Source organism: Limulus polyphemus, unplaced genomic scaffold (genome assembly GCF_000517525.1).
Source record: "Limulus polyphemus unplaced genomic scaffold, Limulus_polyphemus-2.1.2 Scaffold1045, whole genome shotgun sequence".
Lineage (NCBI taxonomy): Eukaryota > Metazoa > Arthropoda > Merostomata > Xiphosura > Limulidae > Limulus > Limulus polyphemus.
Genome location: NW_013666655.1, coordinates 22,383 through 44,000, shown reverse-complemented (window position 1 = coordinate 44,000; position 21,618 = coordinate 22,383). Strand labels below are relative to the sequence as shown.

The 21,618-nt window shown below is 32.3% G+C and overlaps 1 protein-coding gene across 1 annotated transcript in view; it reads left to right on the top strand.

The window, feature by feature from the left end:
- LOC106461853 (lysine-specific demethylase 3B-like) overlaps nucleotides 1–20,977 on the top strand; it is a 135,920-nt gene extending 114,943 nt beyond the window's left edge. The window contains exons 12-16 of the mRNA XM_022388926.1: nucleotides 508–627; nucleotides 9,519–9,658; nucleotides 9,884–10,060; nucleotides 12,813–12,947; nucleotides 18,439–20,977. Coding sequence (XP_022244634.1) covers nucleotides 508–627; nucleotides 9,519–9,658; nucleotides 9,884–10,060; nucleotides 12,813–12,947; nucleotides 18,439–18,552 — 686 coding nt within the window. The 3' untranslated portion in view covers nucleotides 18,553–20,977. The remainder of the gene's footprint in view (nucleotides 1–507; nucleotides 628–9,518; nucleotides 9,659–9,883; nucleotides 10,061–12,812; nucleotides 12,948–18,438) is intronic.
- Nucleotides 20,978–21,618: the final 641 nt, after the last annotated feature.

Below are 21,618 nucleotides of genomic sequence, written 5' to 3'. Positions count from 1 at the left end.
AATATTCAATGTTAAACTGGTACACAGTTAAAAATATTTTATTTAGGCCTATCTATGGGCTTCAAAAAATTGACAACTCTACATGTTTCGATGTTCCTGAGAATGACGTTGTGACGTCGAAACATGTAGAGTCGTCAACTTTTTGAAGGCCATAGATAGACATAAATAAAATGTTTTTAATTGTGTACCAGTGTAACGTTGAATATTATTTATGATTTTAGATAGAATAGTTCTTATCAGAATAGATAAAATACAGGAATGAAAGTAAACAATAAAAACTGTAGCAAAATAGCATAATTACTTTGATTAATAATCTAATATTACCAGATCAGTTTTCAGAGCCTTGATATTAAGCTTTTGTCAGTTTTATAAGTAATGGTTATGTCTGTTATCAGTCTCTTGCAAGTGAAGTGATTAATTAATCTACTAAATATTTAAAATTTAAACTTTTTACATCTATTAAGTATTAGTATAACTTGATAATCATCCAGTTATATGTTCATTCAGGTTCAGCTGCTTATTCACAAAAAGGAACAACAAACCTTCACTTAGACATTAGTGATGCTGTTAATGTCATGGTTTATGTTGGAATCCCCAAAGATGGAAAGAATGAAGATCACATTCAAGGTAAAGTTATCTGTCTTCGTCTAGTCATTCAAGATACCCTATTTAACTGATACATTTTTATTTCATTAACATTTAAAACTGGTACGCTACTTCAAAACTTTAAAACTATGAAAAACATTAATGGTTTTCTACCACTTGCCAGTGGGAATAGCAGAAAATGTTTTCACTAACCCTCCAAGCATTTCACTAGCAAAAATTGTGACATGATGTTACGTAGTATATGTTGCAAACTACAGGGCTTCCTGGTATGTGTATATAAATAATTTGATTTCAACTATATTGTATTTATTAACTTTCAAAATATATATATATCTGCTAAATGTTTTATTACATTAAGTGTGCATCAATTATGATATTTTAAAAGACTGATATTCTTCAAAAAGTTGATGCAGTATCATCAAATAAGTTCATATTCATAAAAGGTTTCGATTAAACTTTAATTATTTTCTTTTTCATGCACGTTTACAGTATCCTCATGTGATTTAGAATAATAATCAGGAAGTTCATTCTGTTCCAGTTTACTGTCTGTTAATCAGATCCTCCACATCCTGCTCAGGCTGCTGGCTGTACTAAACTATGTAACTCTCCATTTAATTGCTTCTCTTCACGCTACCTCTCACTAGTTCCTCCAGTATTTAGTCATTTATATTGACTTTGGCCTTTCTTGTCCCATGTAGAGTGGTTTAATTTTTTGTCTCCATTACATTAGGAATGTACTGCATTTTGTGGATCAAATTCCAGTTCCCTAGGAATTTCAAAATGAACTGTGTTTAATTTGGTTAACCATATCACAATAGGCTCGTGTATTTTACACAACCTCGTAATCATCATGTAACCATGGTGGTATGCGTACTATATCTCTGAAAATATGTAATATATCTTCATGAAATATGGTGAGTTTTCATTAAAAATTAAGTCTTTTGTAGACAAAAAAATCTGAATTTGTATTTAAGGTTTTTTTTTTTTTACTAAAACTTTGTCCATAATTATATGGAGTCAGAGTGTTGGTTGCTCCAATTGCAAAGTGATTTTCATGTTAAGAATAAAATTATTTCATCTTCAATTTTCCAAATTTCATTTGTATAATCCATAAAAATCTAAATAAATATGAAACTTTTTTTTCTTCTGAGAAACTTTACATTTTATCTGTTATTTTCTGTACCCTAACTCTATACAGGGTCAGTCTGTTTGACTGGCCTTGTAACCACTTTAAATATTAGGAAATAATTTTAAATTACCCTTTTTTTTCTGGAATAACTGTAAATTGTAACAGGAAACCACAACTGTTTATACTAAATAGCTTAAAGCTTGTAACAATATACATCTACTTATAGTTAATTTAATTCTTTTTTTTGCCTTTTGTACCACATCCGACTAATAATTCTGCCACACAAGTTGTAATTCAATTGATGAACAAGCAGCTCATGCTACTTTGTTGAATTACATAACACTCGAGCTGCTCTCAAGGTAACCTCATGAGAAATTTTTATTATCATCATTATTTTTTGTTATCTTACCTAATCTAACCTAATAAGTTTTTAATTTTCATATTTTAGTTACATTTATAATAATAAATAAAGAATAAACATGAAAAACAAGGAATATAGTACTGACCTGTGTCCTCTTGTTTTTTGCTATCGACTATCATTGAAAGTTAAGCCTACTTTTTATATACTAATGGTGCTAGTACACTAAATGATTTTTTTAAATTGAATAATGCACTAAGAACACAGAATCATAACATGTGAAAAGCAGTCAATGTCCTTTAACTATCATAATTTTTCTAGCTTTTTAACTACTGCAATAGGGGCCTTTAAAACTTCAACTAAGCTCAGCGATATGTTTTCCATGAGAAAAAAGTTCAAACTGGAAGCAAAATAGACAATTCTCTGTACAGAAAACAATGCAGTGTAATGTATCATTTGATAGATTGAAACTTTGGTTATAAATACTATAGTGGGTCAGATTTTCTAGTTTATGGCTCCATAAACATAAGATTGAAGGTTATAAAAAGTATGCTTTGTCTGAGTGATATATATATTATAATAAGCAATTTGCATTAAATTCTCTTCTTCTCAGTGGGTGGTAAATAAATTAGAGAAGAGGGAAGACCTAGAGAGCAAATGTCACAGTTTCCATATTAGGAGATTGAAGATTTAAAAACAAATTCCTTATAAAATTTAGCATATAACACTTCAATAATATTAAAATTTGATTTATTATCCACGTTTGTTGCCAAGTTTATTTGTATACATTGATAATAAAGTAGTGTAATTAAATTGTGAATGTAACTGTAAATGGTTGTGACATGCACACTTTGAGCTACCCATCATGAAAGGGTTAAGCGGTGGTCACCTAAATGACTTCTCCTATCAGTCTTAATTTTTTTATTTGCACTAAATCTTTCAACATATATGGCTGAAATAGTTAGGACGAGATCTATTAAAGCTAGAATGTTTACTCATTCTGATGCAGCACTCAGTTGATTAATTTTATCTTAAGTTCTTTTAAAACACGGGGAAAATCTTTGAATGTATACTTTTAGTCTTATTTATTCAAAGAAAATTTCAAATGGATGCCACTCTATGTGCATCAGCTTTCTTTTTTTAATTACTTAAATAAGTGACTTCTTTATCTCCAATGTCACTATTGTAACTAAAATCTTAAGACCAGTCACAAAGTGTGATGATTGTGATGGATTTCATTAACATAGAATTGCCTTTAAATCTTTTTGAAATATATTAAAATCAAGGTGATCATCACTTTCAGTAAAATGAACACTTTTGCCAAGCAGTATATAACAAGTAGTGGGTTTTTAATAGTATACTTTTCCAGAATGTTGTTACAAGCCTCAATTACTTCATATACTTTTGTTAATGTAAATGTTCTTTTCTGTTGTGATTCTAATACTTTTGAGAGAAGTGATATCACATACTGAACTACAAAGTACTTAAAGTACTCTGACTTGAAAAATTGCAGGAAACACTTTACTTAATTGGCTGCTAAAGATGCTCTAGTTTCTTGTTGCTGTTCCATTTGTTGCACTATACTAGATTAATTTCAACATTTAGGTTATTATTATCTTTCAGCATTCAGTAACCAGCATATACTATGTATGTACTTTAGTTGGTGCAAAGACATGAGTATTGTTCCAAATGCAGACTTCTCTGAGATGGGACCAACTAAGAGGATTTTTTTCTATAGAAATAATATATCTTTTAACAATAAACATCAAATATAAAGAACTAGCTAAATGCCTGTCATGTGGCTTTAAATTTTGATTAATTTTTCTTCCGACAATTAAATCTAAAATGATTTATGAACATGTTTTCTGAAAGTTAATTATATTGCAGTTACAATATATGTATGGAGAATGTTTATCCTTTTTCTAGTATTCCATGAAAACAACATTTTTTGTGTATATTTGGTCATCTCCTGTAAGTTGTCCTAGATTATAATTTTGACTTATGTATATTTTTATGTTATGTTCAACTGTTCTTCCTAATAAAACCTTATAGATTGAGTGAACCTGTGATAAAAACTGGTTCTTGAAGAGATATATCTACATCCTCAGGACCCTGTAATTTATTAATTGTGATAGTAATGGCAATGAATTTTATGGTGAAGGGCAAATTCTTGAAGGTACAACTTTTAATAAAACATGCTTAAAATTTTTTTAACTAAATTTTTAAAAATCTCTTACCAAAGGTGAAAACATCAATATAATGTATTGTAGCGCTACCTATTTCATGGAAAAGATATTTAAGTTATTTTTGATGCATACAGTCACTCGTGTTTATTATGTAATATGAAATTATCCATTATTTAATCTATAATTGTAATCATATTTATCTGAATATTCAAAGAGCTTGTTGTAAACATGATAATAAATGTAATAATAAAAAACGTTACATAAAATTCTAACTTGACTGGGATTTGAATTTGAGACTTCCACATGATAGTCAAGTGCTACAACCACTGTGATATCCAGTCTTTGTAATTGAATCTAAAAAAATAATTTAAATCCCTGATGTAAAGTACCCTAATTTTCTCTTTTCCTAATATCCTTCTCTAAACATGATGAGTTAATAATTAAAAAAAGATATATAAAATTCCCACTTGACTGGGAATTAAACTCAAGACTTCTATTTGAAACAAACCACTGAGCAAATTTGAATGTTACCAACAGAGAGTCAAACGTTGCTGACAGAGGGAGCATTCTGAACATAGTGTGGCATTTATTATATAGATAATTTTAGAGACTTTCAAGTGCTTTTGTAACAAATCTGTAGTTGATGACAGGAAACATTGATGTGAAAGCACTTGGTGCTTACATAAATTATCACCCTTTGCAACAACACCATTCTTCTTTCCCACCATAACAGTCTCAGTAGATACCTCAGTTAATGTACAATATTTCAGCTTTCTTATGAGGAGAATCTGTGGCTCCATTGCTGATTAATGCAAAAAAAATATAATTTGTTAGGACTTATTTGTGTTATTTTTCCTCAAAGTGTTCAGTTATTGACACAAATTCTGCTACTCTTTTGTTTTTCCCAGTTTATAAAAACTTTGACTTGTCCATATTACACATTCCCGAGAAGTCTGTATAGGGTCTTACATGCTTAGGCATTTCTAAACAAAAACATTAGATTCTTGAAGAAGTTAGAGTAGCTATTTACAAAAATGCCTGCAGTTGTATTGTGCATGTAATATGGACTTTGTTATAATTCAACCAGTCCAACCCATGCAGCCAAGTACTCTGAAAGCTCCTCTTCTTTATGTTATGGTCATATTTTAAATGCTTTATTCATGATTCATGGGTTTCATGAACTTTTGGTATGGTTTAGTATTGGAGCCAGGAATATGACATTTTTTAGGAGGATATTCAATGTTAATGTTGGGTTTGATTCTTAATCTTTTATATTTATAGAAGTATAGGTGGAAGAACAAAAAGAGTTAAGTGATCTGGAAAAGCTAATAAATCATCTGTTTTATTGTGTAAATAGACTACAAGGTCCAATCTATAATAATCAGTTCTTCTGACCTTTCAAATATACCAATAAAACAAGTTAGATAAAATATACTCATTGTTTATCAACACAGGTGAGAAGTTTTAGGTCAAAGAAAATATGACAGCCATTACATTGAAAAAAAATCAAAGCATTTATTGTGAATTTCCATCCAGTCTCAAGAAGAAAAGAAGTTCTGATTCTTCAAACAGTGACGCTAAGTGACCAGCTATATATATATATATACTACATTGTCATAATTTTACAAGCCTCAATTGAGAGAGTGCTAGTGCTAACCACTGTTAAAGGGACAAATATTTGATACAATCTGGAAAAATAATGCCTTAATGCATTTCCTAAAATCATTATCATCAGTTATTTGCAAGTTTAATGTGTTCAGATTTGATTAGTTGCTATTATTATAATCATACAGTTTGTCCAGTATATCAATCAGTTCAGTTGTGTGACAGTGTTACCTGGTGATAATAGTAAAAGTTTTGTTGAAAGTACAGACTGTCAGATATGTTTATATGTTGAGAACCAAACAAACTGAAACAAGTGGTAGCTCCTTTTAGGGTACTTAGTCACTAGTTGGAAAGTTCTGGGCATGATATTAGTTAACTCTTTCAGCACGGGCTCAGTCCCTGGGACCGACTTCATAACAATTTTGTGCTTGTTTTAGTTTTCATGCTATAACTTTTAAATTAGTAAGTGAATGTTAACAAAATTGGGCACATTATCAGTAAACATTACAATGCTTTCATATGCAAAATATCAATTTTTTTTATTAACTCTTAGGTTTTGTAAAGCAATGTTTTTATCATGCCTTTTTTTCTTTTCACAAGCTGCCTATCTAACATGCAGAGTAGTTTTCATTTTAAGATTAAAAATATGTTTATGCATCAGAAAATTTTCAAATTTCAAAAAACAAACTTTACTGAAAATAACATAAAATATAATGAATCTCTGTACGGGTTTGGTAGATTTGATCGATCTTGTAAACACCATAAAAATTAGGAAATAAATATAAATTATGCCTCCTTCATTCCAGAATGAACACAGATTATAACACAAAAACATAATTGTATAGACTAAATAGCTTAAATCTCACAACATTATACATTTATATATATTTATTATTTTTATTATATTGACCTTTCAGCCATGCCTGGCTAACAATACAGAAGTTACAATGATGCGACACACATGCACTTATGTTACCGTATCAAATAATATAAAACTGACCTTTCATTTGTACAAAGTAACTTCTCTTGGCTGTGTTTTAGTAGACTAGTATTTTGTAAAATACGGTCACATTTCAATTATTATATATTATATATGTATATAGATTATTGCTATTTTGAAATAAGTTGTTAAACTTATTTTTCCTAAACATAGAACAGTAAATAAAGAAGTAAAGCAAATGATTATCTATTCTAGTTACAACTTTTATGCTCTGTTGCTGCTTGATGTAGGTTGCTAAGCCTTTCAAAATTTTGTATGTGGAGGATATGAAACAAATTTCTTTTTTGGTTTTATATATATATATATATTTGAATAACTAAAAAATCATAAATTACTACATTAATACCATAGGATTCCACTATAATTTATCAAGTTTAGTAACTAATATGTATTTTAGTCTAAACAAATATGAAATTTCGAGCAGACTAAAGACACACCTTACCTCCTTGAAATATTAGTTTAAAAGAAAGAAAGCCATTCAAGACCGTTAAAGTGTTTGAGAAAGTCACTAGGGGGACATATTGAGCTTCTGATTGGTTATTCATGTCATATATAGAAGTAAATGTATATAAGGGAGTGTTTCCAAAAATGGAAAGAGGTGAGCGGGGTGCCACTGTTTCATTTATTACATGAGCAATATCTTAGCAGATAGAAAAGATAAGATGTTCTTATTTTATATTCTAGCTTGTCAGTATCAGTAATTTGAGTTTCTAATTTGTACGAAACTACAGACTTCTAATTTGAACTAGTGCTGCATTCTACGTACCAAGTGACACACAAAAATTTATATTTATCTGTTGTTTTTTAATTTACTTTTAAATTAAAAAATTGAGTAATGTATAGTACGAATATTTGAATTATAATCTACAGTTTGATACCAAGTTATTGACTTAAATTCATGAAATAGTAGTTCAATGAAATTTTGAATGCGAGTCAACAAACGAGATGACATGGCCTTTCACTCGTGACATCTCTAAAAAGGGTTAATAGCTTATACACTGATCCAGCTTGTGGAAAGTCAATTATGCAATATAATAATTACTATCAACTTAACATGGCATTAGGAATCACCATTCCACTTCCCATGGATTCACTTTGGACTTAGACATCAACTGTAAAGTTTATCAATGACCAACAGGTATAGTGAAGCATCTAGCTTGAGGCAAAAATGACAAATTTCAACTCTGCAATTGACTGTGCAGCACCATATAGCTCATGATGAAACTTTGTAGCATGGACGGCAACTGCCTGTTGTAGAGACACAAGTGTAAAGGATGACTTTTCGAAAGTCTTCCGTAATCTATCAAAGAATACCATATAGCTCATTTGTACTTATGTCAAGATAATTTGAATTGACACTAGTATCATTGGTGAGTGCTTGCACTTTTCACAGATGAGTCAAGATTTTATGATGATTTAATGATGAAGGATTCTCATATGGAAACCCAAAGGTGAATGAAATGCTCAATGCAGCATTATTCAATGAGATTATATTTGGTTGTTCAGTTATGGTGTGAGAAGACATCAGCATGAATGGACTCACAGATCTTACTGTGCTTCTGAGAAACAGACTTGGTGCTAAAATATATATTACTGTGGTATTGATGTAGTTGTACAACATTTTAATGGATGCAATTGGATCAGACTTTATTTCTTTGCAGGATGAGGCCTGGATTTTGAACAAAATGCAATATTGGGTCAAACCAGTAAGAACTCCTAGTCATAAACAACATGAGGAATTTTGTCTGCTGATTGATCAAAAATATGTCACGTATATGCAGAGACTGTAACAAAGCCTGAATATGACTTTTTGACATATTGATTCTGTTAGACATTAAGTAAAACCAGTGGAAGTTGAGAATACAGGTTTCACAGGTTGTAGCTAGTGGTATATTGTAATTGAAACTGATTGAGATTAACTGTATTCAGTGAACATATGGTGCTCCTAAAATATAATTTAATTTCTGTTCTTTTATTCATTTCATTCGAGAAAATTTGATTATAAAATCATAGCTCTTTAAATTTTGTTCATTTTCTGGTGTGCTTACACTGGACTTACAACATTGTTTATGTTAGTGAATTCTTTTAATGAAAATATTAAAATCTTGTGGAGATTGGTGTAATAGTTTTATATGTGTTATAACTTCAAATTATAGATGTTGAAATGTTAAATTGCCAGTGAATTGTAGGAAGCTATTTTCGATAAATGTTTTGTAATTTTTAATAGATCATTTCCAGATGCAAATTCACACTGGTGCATCAAAATATCATTTACTACTAATTTTTCAAAGAAATTACCTCTCAGACATCTCTGTTTTCTATGTATTTCTAATTCTCTTTTACATGAGTTATAAAATTGCTTACTGAGAAATTTCAGTCTGGTTCAATAGTTTTTGTTTGAAGTGGCAGTAGTTTTAAAATAAATTGTAGTAGCTTAGGTATTAACTTATTGCTTAAGCTCTGTTCTCTAGTGTTTGTATAATTATAAAATAGTCAATAGCTGTAAGTGTAAGTTGTTTCGTAGCTAATAGTTTTGTTTAGTCATTTTTGTGTTAATTATTTATTAACTTTAAAAGCTAATGTTTAATATTAACTGTACATTGTGTATAATTAATCCCTGTTTTTATTCAACAGAGGCACTTAAAGCTATTGAAGAAGGTGGGTGTGATGTATTAACCCAGAAAAGAGTTAGGGAGAAAGGAATGAAACCAGGAGCTTTGTGGCACATCTATAATGCAAAAGATGCTGATAAAATTAGAGATCTTCTAAATAAAGTAAGTCCACAATTTTCAGCAGAAAGGAAGTCATTCATGCCTTTTTCCTTCTGTGTGTGTGTGTGTTTTTTTGTTGTTTTTTTCTCAGTTCGATCTGGATCTAGTTATTGAGTCCTTTTTTTGTTAGTTTCCTGAGCATTATTTTTTTTCTGTTCATGCACTTGGACTTTATATAAGTGTAAATTAACAATTACAATCTGAAGTATGATAAGCTTAATTTTTTAGGTGGCCTTAGAGCAGGGTGAAAAGCCTGAAGCACACCATGATCCTATCCATGATCAGAGTTGGTATCTAGATAAAGATCTGCGGAACAGACTGTATAAGGAATACAGTGTTGAAGGTTATGCCATTGTCCAGTGTCTTGGGGATTCTGTTTTCATTCCTGCAGGAGCTCCACATCAGGTAATACACTTTACATCTAGAAATAGTTTTTATTGATCAGCAGTTTGGCATAAAGTTATGTTTTATGTATGTTAAGTTGCTAATAGTTTAAGTCTAAGGTTTTATTAGATTTTGAATATTTTAATTAACTTTAATTGTATCAGATTTTTATGTATGTATGGGTAAGGTTTTTTACAGTAGGTGTCTGTGACTTGTTGACAATGAACTTCAATAATAAATGGACAGCACACAATCCACTTGTTTTAAAATAATATATTCAAAGCAAGTCAAACTTATGTACAAAACTTCGTTACACTAATGGTTGTCATAGGTGTAATCAGAGTTTTAAATAATTCTCTTTTTTTATCAAAGTCCACATAGGCGGGTTCAGTTACTTTAGAACACCCTTTGACAAGACAATCTGTTTTCCTCTAATCTGTTATTACAATACAAGACTGTGATACTCATTTTAAAATCGCCAATAGAACTGTTGGTTATCACAGTTGTATCCAGAACTTTAAATAATTGTCTCCTTTTCATTACAGTCCATGCAGGTGGGTTCAATCACTTTAGAGCATTCTTTGACTAGAAAATTGTTCTTCTCTATCTCTGTTATTACAATACAAGCAGTCTAATTTCACTTTCACTAACTTATTTCCTTAACTTGGTCACCTATATATATGTATATATTGCCCAACTGAGGCCTAGAACTTTTTACAAATTATGAGACGTTATGATGTAACAATACTCAATGAAACAATGAGAAAAACCTCGAAGGTTTGAATAACGTCACATCAATTCACAACAGTTTAACTACACAACAAATGAATCGTAAACAGTTACGTAAGCAAACCTGTAGTAAATTATCACTTCTCAAAATACTAAATTTCACACTCGTGCCTTATAACTATTTAAATGAAACAGTTGTGTATATATAACAAATTGTATATATATATTGGAATGAAATCTACACTTAAAAGTATTTCATATTATTTTTAAATGTTGTCTGTTATAAAGTATATTGAAGGAAAAATTACATAAAATAATTTCTATTTAGATGTCCATTAACCCTCTCTGCCTAGGCATCATTTACAAGGTTTTAGTGACTTACATTAAACATTTTATGAAACTACTTTTTATTTATGTTATACCAATTAGTATAGCATAAAATCGTAGCTAATAATCCATATTTTAATAGTATACAAGTTTTAAGTTCTTGATTTTCCACAAGTGTGAGAAATGTGACATATATTCTCTAGGCATCCTCTCTTCTCTATTTTATTCACCACCCCCTCCATTAAGTATGAAATTTAACATAAATTACCTACTATAAAATCTTCATTGCTCAGACAAACCATAATTTTTTATAGCTTTCAATTTTTTTTGGTTACAGAGCCATCAAATAGAAAATAAGACCCTTCTTGCCACATCCACCTGTCACATCTTCTCTTTCAGGATTTGTTAATAGTTCTCTCATACATTTAATTCTATATTATGTATAACCAATAGAAAACCTATCAAATGATATATTGTATTACATTGTTTTATATTGTATTACATTAGTATTAAAAAAAAAAAAGTAAGGTTAAGTGTCAATGAAAGTCGACAGCAAAAAAAACTCAGGTAAGTACTTTGTCTTGTTTTTCATGTGTATTCTTTATTTATTATTATAAAAGTAACTAAAATGTGAAAATAAGGATCTCTTTAGGTTAGTTAATGTTAGATTAGGTAAAATTAATAATATAATAAAAAATGTTTTACGAGACACGCGCAGGCAGTTTGTGGCTAACATAATTTGATAGTGTAACATGAGCTCCACATTTCTCAAGTGGTTTTACAACTTATAATGGCACGATTAGTAGTTAGATGGTTCAAAGAGCAATAAAACAATAAAATGTAAATATAAAAAGATGTATACTGTTACGAGTTTAAAGATACTTAGGATAAATGAATGTAGTTTCATGTTACAATCTGAAGTCATTTTAGAAAGAAAAAAGGGTAATTTAGATTTATTTAGATTTTTTTTGGTGGTTACGAGGTTGGTGAAATTAACCAACATTGTATAGAGTTATGGTAGAGAAAATAACAGATAAAATATAAAGCTTTACTGAAAACAAACATTTGGAATGTACTTAGGAGGTTTTAGGGATTACATAAATAAAATTTGAGATTTTTGAGATGAAGAAAAGTATTTTTAATCATAACATGAAAACCACAGACACGGACTATTTAAAACAAATACTCAATATAGTCACAGTTAAATCTCCTTTTTTTTAGTTCATTAAAAATACTTAACTAAATAATATGAATTTTTGAAAGACTTATAAAATTTACTGAATGGCTGCCAAATTTTGTGAAGATATACATAGTATTATAAAAGTTAATAGTATCAAATCTATAAAGACTTTGCATGAGTACAAAGAGGTCACATGATCGGTCAAATCGGTTGAGCCCATGTTGAGAGAGTTAACAAGTTACTTACCAACTTAGCTATATGGTGAAAACCTAATGTCAGAATTATCTGTGCATTATTCTTTAAATAATTGTCTTTTATAAAATTTGATTTGTTTTAAACTCCCGTAAAGATTTTTCATGCTAATATTAGTTAAAATTTATAACAAGACATTTTTTTGTTATGCAACCTTATTATATAATTTTATTTTCTATAAATATGTAAATTAACTTTATATTTCCTTATTTCTTTCATTTGAAATTAGTAACAGTTCTTTGAGCTAATTCCAGCTAAACTGATATGTTATATACATCCTTTTAGGTTCGAAACCTTCATAGTTGTATTAAGGTTGCTGAAGACTTTGTCTCTCCTGAAAATATTGCTTACTGTTTCACTCTTACACAGGAATTCAGAGATTTGACAGATACTCATACAAATCATGAAGATAAACTTCAGGTAAAATTTGTAGTATTTATGAGAGATTTAAAACTTTAGACACTTAATAACTTACTAGAAGGTGAGTAACTATACATCATGAATTCCAGGACATATATGTCCAATTTTACAGTATGTATCACAATCCAGGATAAACATTTGCCACTATATTGTTTTGTTAAAACAAAGGCAAATAATTTACTATGTTAATCATGGAGGATTCGTAAGTCATTATGAAATGTAACCATCTAACTGCTTTGCTTCTAGTGTATTGTATCCAAAATATCAAAAAATTAGTACAATTTGTTTTTCTTCTTTTTTATTTGTTTACAACCTGTTCTTGGCGCTAGTTTGTAGTTTTTTTTTGAGTAAATCTGAATTCAAATTCCTCAAATACATTTTGTTTTTACTGACATAACTATTGTGCAAAAATATAAAAATATTTGTATTCTTATAGACTAAAATAATTCATTCTTCTAAATAATACAAAAATGCTAATCAAGCAGTTCAATTTCATTCTTTGTAGTTTATTTTAAAAACTGATCTTAGGAAAGATCTTTAAATGTACAGTATTCATCAACTATTACAGTGAAATGTTCCTTGTAGATATTGTTAGATTGTGATAATGAATTACAGTTCAACAATATTATTTAACATCATGTGAAACAGACTTAATGTGATCAATTTCAACATTGAACTTCTGTTTTATGCTAACTGTTGAGAACATGTAACGACATTTGGATTAATATAGTTATAGCTGACCTGGCTTGATTAACAGCAGATCTGCCAACTCTTATGATTTAGGCATAATTGTTCTGATTTTTTTATCTACATTTTATACCTGCCTGTACGAATTGTGTTATCTTACAATTTTATGTGAGATTCTGGAATCTTCCAATACAATATTTTACCTCCACCCCAAAAAGCTTTCTTGATTAGTAGTATCCTCTATTGGTGCAAATGTTTTTTGCTTGGCACTAGCTTCTTTCTGCATATCTACATGCAAATGATCATACAGCAACCTTCCCCTAATAGGAATGCGACACTGCCCCTATCATAACTAGCGCCCTTTCTAATAATTCACTTGTTAATCGCTTTTCAATTGGCAGTCTCACTATACAGACATGTTTGTTTTCACTTGCGATTTAGTTGTTATATCCACATTTTTTACTTCCTAATTTTGCCACTGCTGTTCTTCCCCTTTATATATATATATATATATATATATATATATAGTGGAGAGTTGCAAGTTAAATTTCATTATCTACTCTCCCTCTTCTGTTTTTGACTTTGTGAGTTATGTACTAACATTTTTGGGTGGTCACGACTACCACTGCTGTTGCTGCTGCAGCGGATTTTCTGTTTGCAGGGGTATTAACACTATTGTTGGCTATGTTCCGTTGGAAATTGTAGAATTTTTGGCAATATTCTGTAAAAAACCTGTTGAGTAGCCTGTCTTCTCAATGCCTAGGTGTGTCTGAATGGGCGGTTGTAACTTATGTCAGTTTGTTTTCACCCTCCTAAATGTGCATTCAGGATATCAGTATGCTTTACCCCCCATTTATGTTGGCCTAGCATGTTTTTGCTTTTCTCATTTCCCCTACCCATAATTCACCTCACATCTTTTGATTTTTTTTTGCAGATGTGAGGTTCAGACCCTGATGCTTCGCTTTCCAGTTCATTTATTACATTATCCATTATTGTCTGTGCTTTATCCTATCTTTGTCCTTTGGTTGGGGTGGTTCTGTAGTTTGATTATTTGTTTTTCTGTTGGTCATAGTTGTCTCCTTTTTGCTACAATTACATGCATTTTCTTTTCAGCTTCACTTTACAGACGTGGCTGTTATGAAGTTGTTGTTTTTTTTTCTAGGTCGGGATCCTGTTATCATTAGGGTTCTTTTACCCTCCTCTTCATTATGTGCATTATGCATGGCACTTTTTTTTCTATCACAAGGTGTTGGAGATCCCATTTCATCCCAGAATTAGTCAGAGGTGACTTGGGGCCTACTTCATCAGGGTCCCTTCTATGAGGAGATCATTCTTGTCAGGGGTTTTCACTCCTGTTTTATGAATAACGTAGGTTGATGTGTTGGATACATGTCTCCATATTTCATTTTCTCCGGCATCCAGATATTTTTCTTCATTTTCTTCTTCACAGGTGCAAGTATTTTCAGTTTAGGGTGTTTTTGTTCAACCTTACCTCGGCTCTGTCTGTGTTCAGCCAAGTAGTCTAGACCTTTGCTCATCTGCTTCCTTTCGTGAGCTTAGTGTACACTTTTCCTAGGATGGATAGATGCTTATAGACTCCTTACTGGCCTTATCTACTTACTTCTTCTTTGGGAAGCTGCGTGTTGGGTTGGGTCTTCATGGTGGAAATTTCGTTCATCACACCTGATAAATTTCTAGTTTCTGGAAGTGTTTTTCATCTCGATTCTCAATTCTTGGTTGGGACCAACCTTCTCCCCTTCAGTTTAGGGCTCTGGTATGTCCTTTAGGCAGCTTCTCATCTTCTCTTTTTCCTTATTGCAAGCGAAGTTCCCTCTCGTTAGAGGACATGGGCTTTTCTCACAGCCTTGTTCCTCTGGGTCACTCTAGTGTGCACCATCCTCTGTGGGTTTTTTGGATCACCGTATGATGTCTTATTTGGGATCCCTTGGATGATTTTCTTACTGTTTCTCCTCCCTAACAGTCTGTATTGACTGTTGGTTGGATAGGACCACTATTGCTGCTGGGGTTTCTCTTCCTTCTCCTCATCTGGATTGTCAGTTTTTATGGATGCTTCTTTTTCCATTTGGGGAGCATTTTTTGACACTTGTGAAACTGAGGGGTGAGAAACTGTTTTTGACTCTGCTGTCCATATTACTCTATTAACACTTCTTGCTGTTCTTCGGACAGGATTTTTCTTTCATACTGGCTCTTTGGGACAAGGTGGGGATGTTTCACTCCAAGAGTTCTATTGTATGGTCCTACATCACTATGCATGGGGGGCATCTGGCTGAGTGTTCTTTGGATCTCCTGTATTTTGGGCCCACTGTCATTATATCAATTTGTGGATATGTTATCGGCAGGAAGCTATGAATCTGGCCATGGATTGGTTATTCCATCCCAACAGGATTTTCCCGACAAGTTAGTCTTTGGATCCTCTTGTTTTTCGAGTGTAGTGAGCACTTTGGGGTGTTCCTAATTTGGAAGTTTTTGCATGTCATCTCAATACACATCTTACGTGTTTTGGGTCTCCTGTTCCTTATTCCTTGGCATGTGCAGGAATGCTCTCTGTCAGAATTGGAAAAGTCGTTCCCCTTATATTTGTATACCTATTCATCTTTTTCCTCATGTCCTCTCAATAGTTCAGAACTCTCCATGTTGAGTTCAGCTGGTGGCACCATCTTGGACGACCCTCGCATGGTTTCTATTTTTGCAATGATTTTTGGTGTCGCCTCCCCTTCATTTGCCACACTCCAGCATTAAACATTCATCCATTCCATCTTCACCTGTGGCTTTTATCTTCTTCCTAGCCAGAAGGTCAGGTCTATCCAAGCATGCTACTTCCTTGGTTTTCCCATCCAGTTTGTCCTTTGACATTTCCCTGAGTTGTTGATACACATCACACTGTTGATCTGTACACCTAGGTTATCATCCTTCATTACTCCCATTCCTCCTGCTGCCCTTTTTATACTTAGCCTTCTAACAGAGACTTATCCATCTCCAATGTTGCAGGATTTTGATTGGTTTTTTGTCTTTTCTTTTTGGTTTACTAGTTTTGCTTCTGTGTTACATTCTCATTTCCTGGCTATGTTATTTTGTTCATTCTCCATTGCTTGTATTTCCTGCTCAGCTTCTCTCCAGGATTTGGAACCTCCATGGTCCTTCATGCTTTTTATAATCCTCCATTTTAATTTGTGTTAGCAGATTCATTATTTTCTTTTACTTGCTGTGTGTGTTCCTCATATTGTTGGCCTGTGGTCACTGTTTTGTGATCAGATTTTGCTATGTTTGTTACTTAGTTCCTGTCCTTTCCTTTATGCACTTGATTTCAGCTAATCTGGAGATTAATTATGTTTTCACTCCTCTCTCCATTCCCTTCTTCTCCCACCTTTAGATCCATTCCTCTCCTGTCCGATTCTTTTGCCTGGCCAGGGCCTTTGGTTTCCTAACACATGCATTGTGTTCTTTAGTTCTTCCCGGGTCAGTTTATTTCATCATTAGCATCCTACCCTTTCCTGTGATTCTTTTTTCTCCAACTCCCCTTTAATGTTGGATTTGCGTGGCATATTATTCTTTTTCTGTGGATGTTTTTTGCCTTTTTCATGTTTTTTCCCGTGTCCCTGGCAGCTTTTTTTCCGTCTTCAATGAGAAGACATCATCAGGATGGGTATTTGTTTTTCTTTTCTTTGCAGGGGCCTGTTGCTACATGTGTTTTGGATCACACTCTGTGGCAAGTGGTGCCTGACCAGATATACTTAGTATCAAATCCACATTAAATGACCTGTGACCATGCTAGATGACTATAGTGTTGAGGTGCTTCCTACTGTGGCTCTGATGGTTGACTCTATCCAATTGTCCTCTATACATCAATATCACGTATTATACTTGAAACAATATAACATGTCACAGGATCATATTGTGCACACCGTTAAGATGGGGTGTTCCATAGGGCCAATCGTAGATATGTCTCATGGTTTTTGCTTCATAACTACTTAGCTTGAAGAAAGGAAGTATTTTTAATGTTTCTTCTTTTTCAAAATGATGTTTTGCAACAAAATTTTTGAAATTTCAAAACCTAAAAATTGATAGAATTACCAAATCAAAATGTAAATGTTTCTTTTTAAGCTGAAACTAGATACTACAATATTTATTAGATTTCCCCTGTGGATGAGTGATAAATCTACACTTTGATTCCCCATGTTAGACAGAATGCAGATAGTTCACTGTGTAGCCATGCTTTAAAAACAAAAAACGATTTAGTAAGTTCATGCAATTAAGTTTAATGTTTTTTGCACCTCTGCAGTCTGGAAAGAGTTAATTAAACAGCTAAAATAGGTTTCCCAAAACAATTCCTTATACAGCTGTATGTTGTAATAGAATGTACTGTTAAACAAATACTGTGGAGAAAGAAAACTAAAAAGAAATTCTCACAATTTATTCACCCTCATTTACAGTATACTTCAAACTTTGATTGTAGAATTGCATGCATTTGCTGTGTTTCCAATGGTCATGTTTTTTTTTTTTATGAATTTTATCTTAAGTCCGCCAAAGTACTATTGGATTATGAATGAGCATGTAAATATAAAGTTAGGAATACAGCCAAGTGTGTTGAAAGATGAACTTGGTTAATGTGGAACAGTTGTTTATTCAGATTAGTTTATGATCTTAACTAAGTCCAATGATAAATGTACTCTCTATTAGAAACTATGTTCACAAACTAGCACAGCTGTGAATTTTTTATATAGTTTATTAAAAAACAAGGCTATTGTACAACACACTAAAACTAACCATTGTCATTTTGTTGCAGATAAAGAATATCATCTATCACACTGTGAAAGATGCTGTATCCTTGCTGGAAAGAAATGAAGCTGACAAAAAGAAACTAATTACCACTAGTCATGCAAATGACTTAAGAATGTGATTGCAGTTATGAATTGAAAATAAAAACCTATTTGATACTAGAAATGATTTAAGATGGCATGTAAAGAGTGTTGCATACCAAAAATCTGTTGATGATTTGCCAGAAATGGAGAGTTTACCCATTATAAGCAGAATACTTATAATGATAAACAATTCCTGATCTATTAAAAACTATTTATAAACACAAAATTCAGTAAGATAAGACTACTGAAGACCGTTAAACTGCCATAAATTTTCTTTCTACCTACATAAACTAAGAATATTGTTATTATTTTCAGGACAAGTGTTATCTTTATTGATTATACTCAGTAGAGCAACTTCATTCATCTAGAACACAGTAGGCTTGTTTTGTTTGCTTGTTACTCCCTGCAAGCTTCAAGAATAATAGTATTATTACAGCAAACATAACTCTCATTTTACAATTTTTTTAATAAGAAAAGAAATACAAAGTTCCAAAACATACTTACTCTCTGCTAACACTCAATGTTGGATTTGCCTATCTAAGCATTGGTCTCACATGCTCCAATCTTTTATACTTCACTTAAATGCCCTTGGCAATATCTAATTTGGAAATCTCTCCACCTGAGTCAATGTGCCCTCTTTCCTGACACTTTATATAAGAACCTCACTCAGATAATCTAATCACTTTTTCATGACAGAACGTTGGTCACAGTTTTTTATGATGAAGTGCTGTGGTTCATTCCGTTATGGACTGAGATTTTCACATCACATTTTGCACGTGATGTTTACGGGTATGAATTCCTTTATTACCATTGTCAGCACAGCAGTTAATCTGACCTCCCCTATTCATCTTTTGTTATCTAGCATCTCAATATGGGCTGTCTATTTTCGTTTCACGACTATCAGAGTTACTGATCATGGGGGTGGTAGTGACAGTTGATCCTGAGTTTCTGGGATTTTATTCCTGTTTATTTGTTGTGCCTGAGACAAGGGGAAATTTGCGGATGAGCATTGTTTTTCTCGTCTCAACCCATTTCTTGTTTCTTCCCGGTCCACAATGGAGTCCTTTCTCACCCTACATTGGCATTCTTCACCAGAGTTTGAGGTTGTTGAGGCATTTCTCCACATTCCCATTGTGAATTCATCTTGCCTTTAGCTACGTTTTGTATACAGGTATCATGTCCTGCAGTTCAAGGATCTAGCCTTTGGTCTAGCAACAGTACCATATGTCTTCTGCTGGGTTGTACAAGTTTTCACCATGTTTTTTGCCCAGCTAATCTACCTCCCATCTAGCTCCAGGATATGGAATGTGGTTATGGGCATCCCTTAAATTACTTGAATTTTTTGGGATGAGGACACATGCTATCCCTTGAGTGGTCCCATTGCAACTAATTGATATGGAACTTCAATCCACTGGATTTTCTAGTCTTTTTCATCAGCAGCAACATCTTAGTTTTTGAGTAATAGTTGGTTTGGATCACTTCTATCATTAGCATGTATATATAAATATATATGTGTATGTGTGTGCATATATATATACTGCCCCTCTCTGTCCATGGTTTCTCTTCACAGGTACTTTGGAGATGAGGTGTGTATCTTCAAGGTCAGGAATTCCAGGGTATATGAATGGAGGGCAAATCTTCATTCTGCATCAATAAATCAGAACTTCTTGCTGTCCAACAAGCAATAGTGCAAGGTCTCAATCTATTGCTGTGGAATATCCTCAGTGGTCTCTTAAATTTGGTTCTTTCTCTATGGGGCCTGTTCCAATCATATCAGCCTTCTGGCTTGCCATTTTCCTGGAGTGATGGATTTCTTGCACATTGTCAGTCTCAGTCTTCACTTTCTCCTGAACAAATGGATTCTCCATTGTGAGGTTTTCCAATAGATTTGTTCTCACTTTGGACACCCAGCTTTTGCCACTTGTTCATTCTCAACTAGGATCAGTTGGGGGTCACCACTGCCTCAGGCTTGGGTGGTAAATGCAGTCAGTCCTGCTTGGATGGGATTGCACATCTATGACTTTCCCTCACTTCCTCTGTTACTCAGAGTTCTGGCTATATTTCGATCTTCTACTTGCAAGATGTTGCTAGCTTAGATTGGCCAGCCTAACCATGATTTCCTCTTCTACAGTTTCTTCATTGAATCCACCTCTGCATCTTTCTCTTTTGCTATCTTTATTGAGGTATCCTCAACCCAACGTTCTACACCAAGACTTTTTGCAGCTCATTGGGGTTTAACATCTACAGTGCCTAACAAGGAGTTGTACCCACTTTACCAAATGTGTTAAATATATATTGTTTTGATCTGTTTTTTACTTGAGTTTAGCTTCGTCTCCTGTTTTCTCAGCCTTTCAATTCTTTCTTTTGAATGAAGATTTTAATGAGATAGTCTTTAGTCTGCTCGAAATTTCATATTTTTTTTAGACCCAAATAAAGCTTAGTTGCTAAGCTTGATAAATTATAGTTGAATTTTATGGTACTGATGTAGTAACTTGTGATTTTTTAGTTATTCAAATGTATATATAAAACCTAAAAAAAATTATTTTGTTTCATATCCTCCACGTGCAAAATTTTTAAAGGCTTAGCAACCTACGTCGAGCAGCAATTGAGTACAAAGATCGTAACTAGAAGAGATAATTGTTTGCTTTACTTGTTTATTTACTGTTTTATGTTTTAGGAAAAATAACTTTAAGAACTTATTTCAAAATAGCAATAATCTATATACATATAAAATGTTTAGTAATTGAAATGTGAATGTATTTTACAAAATGCTAGTCGACTAAAACACAGCCAAGACAAGTTACTTTGTACAGACCAAAGGTCACCTTTATGTTATTTGATATGGTAACATGAATGCATGTGAGCAACGTCTTTCTAACTTCTGTATTGTTAGCCAGGCATGGGTGAAAGATCAATATTATAAAAATAATAAAAATATATATATATATATATAAAAATGTATAATGTTATGAGATTTAAGCAATTTCATATAAACATTTATGTTTTTGTGTTATAATTTGTGTTAATTCTAGAATGAAAGAGGCATAATTTATGTTTATTTCCTAATTTTTTATGGTGGTTACACAATCGGTCAAATCTACCAA